The sequence below is a fragment of the Pteropus vampyrus genome, unplaced genomic scaffold (genome assembly GCF_000151845.1).
Source record: "Pteropus vampyrus isolate Shadow unplaced genomic scaffold, Pvam_2.0 Scaffold2, whole genome shotgun sequence".
Classification (NCBI taxonomy): Eukaryota; Metazoa; Chordata; class Mammalia; order Chiroptera; family Pteropodidae; genus Pteropus; species Pteropus vampyrus.
In genome coordinates, this window is record NW_011888783.1 from 19313481 (window position 1) to 19317421 (window position 3941).

Here is a 3941-nt window from a genome sequence, read left to right on the forward strand (position 1 = left end):
CCTCGGCAATCGGGCGGGCTTGGGAGACGGCGCGGCCTCGCTCTCCCACTCCCGGTCCCGCTCGCTCCCCGCCCGCTGGCCTCGGGCGGCTGGTCCGTACCGCACCTACCTCCTGTGGCAGCTCCGGGACGCAGTGCTGGCCGGCGGGCTAGCGGCGAGCAGGGGCGGGAGCGCCTCCGGACCCTCTGACCATCTTTGGAAGAGGCGCGGCGGAGGCTGCCTGCTAGTGCAGCTCCAGCCCACAAGCGGCAACTATTTTGGTGCTCCGGCTGCTTCCCGCCTCCGTGCAAACAGCCCCCCGCCCGGCCTGGGCGCGGGGCCACTCGCGGGAACTCCCGGGTGGCGGGGCCGTGCTGGGGGCAGGGTGGGCGGGCTCCGGGCTGCAACCCCTCGGGGGCGGTGCCCCCCGCAGCTGGTGGGACGGTTTCCTTGCGGAGACCGTCGGCGCCGCTAGCTTTCTCCTCTCCTGGTGTCTTTCTGTCACGCACACACACACACATCAAGCATTTTCTCTCTAGACAAACTCTTAAGTCCTGAGTTAAGAGCACATACAGGGGCTGAGAGTGGGTTGCCCTTTACCCTTCTTCCAGTAGCTCTCACCAGGCCCGGCCCTAATGTAGGGGTAGAAGTAAAGAGGACAGCGTGAAGAGAAGGCAGCAAACCTAAAGGTAAGGGGTTAAGGTTGTTTTCGAAATGCTTGAGGTAGCTGCCGCTTTCTCACGAACGCCATCCCGCCCCCCAGCAATGCACGCAGGAGGGAGCCGCCAGGGCTGATTTGCACACTATGGGTTAACCTGGAAGCTTTGAGAAAAACAGGGAGCAGCAGGGCCAGAGATTCAGGTTACCGTTTTAGAGCAGAGCAGCTGGAAGGAGCAGCCTCCAGTCTTCCTGGTGACAGCCCATCCAATCATACGTCCATGTGCTACACCAGAAAGTTCATTTTCTTGTTCCCCCCCCCCCAAAAAAAGCCAATATCACATTTTCATTTCTCATTCATTTATTTATTTGCAAGATTTTATTGAGTGCCCGATATGGCTAGGCTTGTAATAGGGGGGTAAAAGATGGTCCATAGCTCTCGTGGAGCTTAGAGTCTAGCCATCTTAAGGAAGGCGACCAGTATTAAAGGAACACCAGAGGCCCAGCGTGTTTCTCAGAGTATGGTCTAAAAGATGCAAATGGACAATGTTGGACTGTATATGACAACAGAATACTGAACCATATAAACAGCCCAGAAGACAAACCACAACGTCTGAAGTAATTGGACCAGAACAGGACTGGTCAAGATTGCCAACTTCCATCTTTTTACCCCTACTTCCCACTCAGGACCAACGAGAGAAAGCCAAATACGCTCCCTAAACCAATCACATAAAATACTCTCTGCTTCTAGTAGTTGGCCTCTAGCTTTCCCAGGCCAGCAACCGCCAATCAGAGCACACCTGAGACCTTCTCTCTTTTTTTTTTTTTTACTTTTACATAAAGCTTTCCCACTCCCCTGCCTGCCTTTGAGCCTCTGCCAAAGGTAAGCCATAGTGGCTGACTCTCTGCTACAGCAGAATTTGAATAAACAGCATGTTTGCTCTCATTTAGGTGGTGTTAGTTTAATTCCACATGTCAGACCATCTCAATTGAATGATGTGGGGTGCTGGTTATACAGCACCACCATCTAGACTTCTCTGGGCTGAAGACCTAGAAATCTGTATTTTATTCAAGGGCATCAAGTGATTTTTTTGCACAGAAGAATGTATGTCGGACCAAAAATGGAAGAAAAACAAAAGGTTTAATACCCCCAACATCTGGTAAACAGTTTAGTAGAGAAGTAAATGAAATTTAGTTTCAGCCTTAAGGTTTATCTCTGCCATTAATCTAATATGTAACCTTAAACAAGTTACTAACCTTCTCAGATCCTAGTTTTATGATTTGTAAAACAGAAAATATCAATACTTTCTAAACCTTGAATAAAGTTATTGGAAAGATAAAATTACGAATGTAAAAGCACTCAGGACATGGCTTGTTATTATAATGAAAGCATATTTACACAATTCTCTATCACAATCTCAATTTGGAAATTAGCATCTTAATATTTCTTTTAAAAATTATGAACTTTATAGTTAACTGTAATTATAGTGATAAGTGATTCTTGAATAATAGAATTACTATTGTCATTTGTGCAGTTATTTTATATTGCTGCATAGACCACTTAAAACTTTGCTTCCATTGCCTGATGTTCCCTCATTGTGAGTTACTGCTTAAAAGTGTATATCAGTTCTATGCCAATTATATGTCAATAAAAAAAGACCAAGAAAAGTATCTATGAGTATATATTAGACTGCTTCAACTTGCCAAGAGAAGAGCAGATCCTAAAGGGTACTGCCAGCAGTTCCTCTTTATCACATGTTTTATCAAAAAGACCATTGCAAATGCTAATAGATTTGATACACTCAGAAACATATAATTAGCATTCATAAGTTAAATAAATTAATAACTCTGTTCAAGATAACAAATGTGTCATCTGTGACTCCAAGTCTTAAGGAAATAAAGAACTACCATGGAGATGAGACAAAAATGACTCTTGGCAGATATGAAGCTTGGCATGGAGTTGGATGCCATTTGACATCACACTTTTTTCAAAAGACTCTTGGTCTAAAAATAATTTTATTTATTGTTTTTACCTTATTAGTACATCTTTCCACTAAGTAGTGCTATGTCATTAAATGTTTGATATGGTAATTGTGATATCATTATCAATGTGTGTAAATGGTGAGTATATACAGGAAATTTTGTATACTTCATTTCATACTGAATTAAACAAGTTGCTGCCAAGTAAAAAAAAAGTAGGTATAAGTTATAAGACCACAACATAATAGCTGTGTAAGTTGTATACTGCACAATTCCAGCTCTTTCCACTCAAGTAGAGTATAATGTGAACACTGTCCTCAGGAGTTACACAGTACACAACCAGCACAGGTGTATGGGGGCTGCCCTGGAGCTGATATGTCTTGGCAATGCCTTTTTGTATGCTTTTTGGAAAATAAGAAAGTGAACATTCTAATAACTAAACTACAAGTACTTTTGCAAGTCAGAAGGTTTCTAATTCCTTGTTCTCAATAAAAGTCAAAGAGCATTTTTGACAAATAACTTAGAGTCCATGAAATGGGTGGCACTGTTATAATAGAATTTCTCTCATTCCCATCTACTAGTCTCTGTGACATATTTTCTCAGGGATTATATCTATAGAAATTAAAAATGAATATCATTGATCCTAAACTCTCATTCCAGAAGTAAGCAATACTCCGCCAAAGATTTATGGTCTAAATAAAAATAACCCAATTCATCACACTGAAATAATTTTTGATAAATTTTTACTTTTGATCAAAAATATTGTTTGATACATTATAATTGTAATGTTAATTAGCCCAGAATTTTTTTACTACTTAAGAATCAAGGCCATAAAACAGTTAAAATTGTTATTTATGTACATTTTTGTTGCAGAGAAGTTTAACAGATGGCTAATAAAATTTTTTCAAGTATAAAAATATACAGACAATCCTTTCTTTGAATGGTTCCGACATCCATAAATTTCAGTTAACATGGTTTAGTTACATAACACCAATCCCAACCCGGGGTTCAAATTTCAATGACTACAGTATATTAACTATGAGTAATTGCATAAAATACAAATTTCACCTGCTAGCTCTAGCACTTCAGTCCACGAATCACTACATAAATAACAGATGAACATCATGATCAGTGGCCAGTCATGTCTCTGCTTTCAAAGTTGTTGGTGACTGGTCACTGTACATGTTATTCAGTTCACATACAGATAGCAAAGCTTGTAGTTGTCTTACGTCCTTGTCTGCCAGTGATAAATCTATGTAATATTTTACAAAAATAGATCATTGAAAGGGGGCATTGGCCAACAAAAATGAAAGTGCAACAAATAA

At 41.4% G+C, this 3941-nt stretch overlaps 1 protein-coding gene across 2 annotated transcripts in view; it reads right to left on the reverse strand.

The window, feature by feature from the left end:
• Positions 1-613, reverse strand: part of KLHL23 (kelch like family member 23) — a 13719-nt gene extending 13106 nt beyond the window's left edge. Inside the window, exon 1 of one of the 2 annotated variants that reach the window (XM_023529603.1) lies at positions 110-613. In XM_023529603.1, the coding sequence (XP_023385371.1) occupies positions 110-500 (391 nt within the window). In that variant the 5' untranslated portion in view covers positions 501-613. The remainder of the gene's footprint in view (positions 1-109) is intronic. The other variant, XM_011357888.2, reaches the window with a different exon arrangement.
• Positions 614-3941: the final 3328 nt, after the last annotated feature.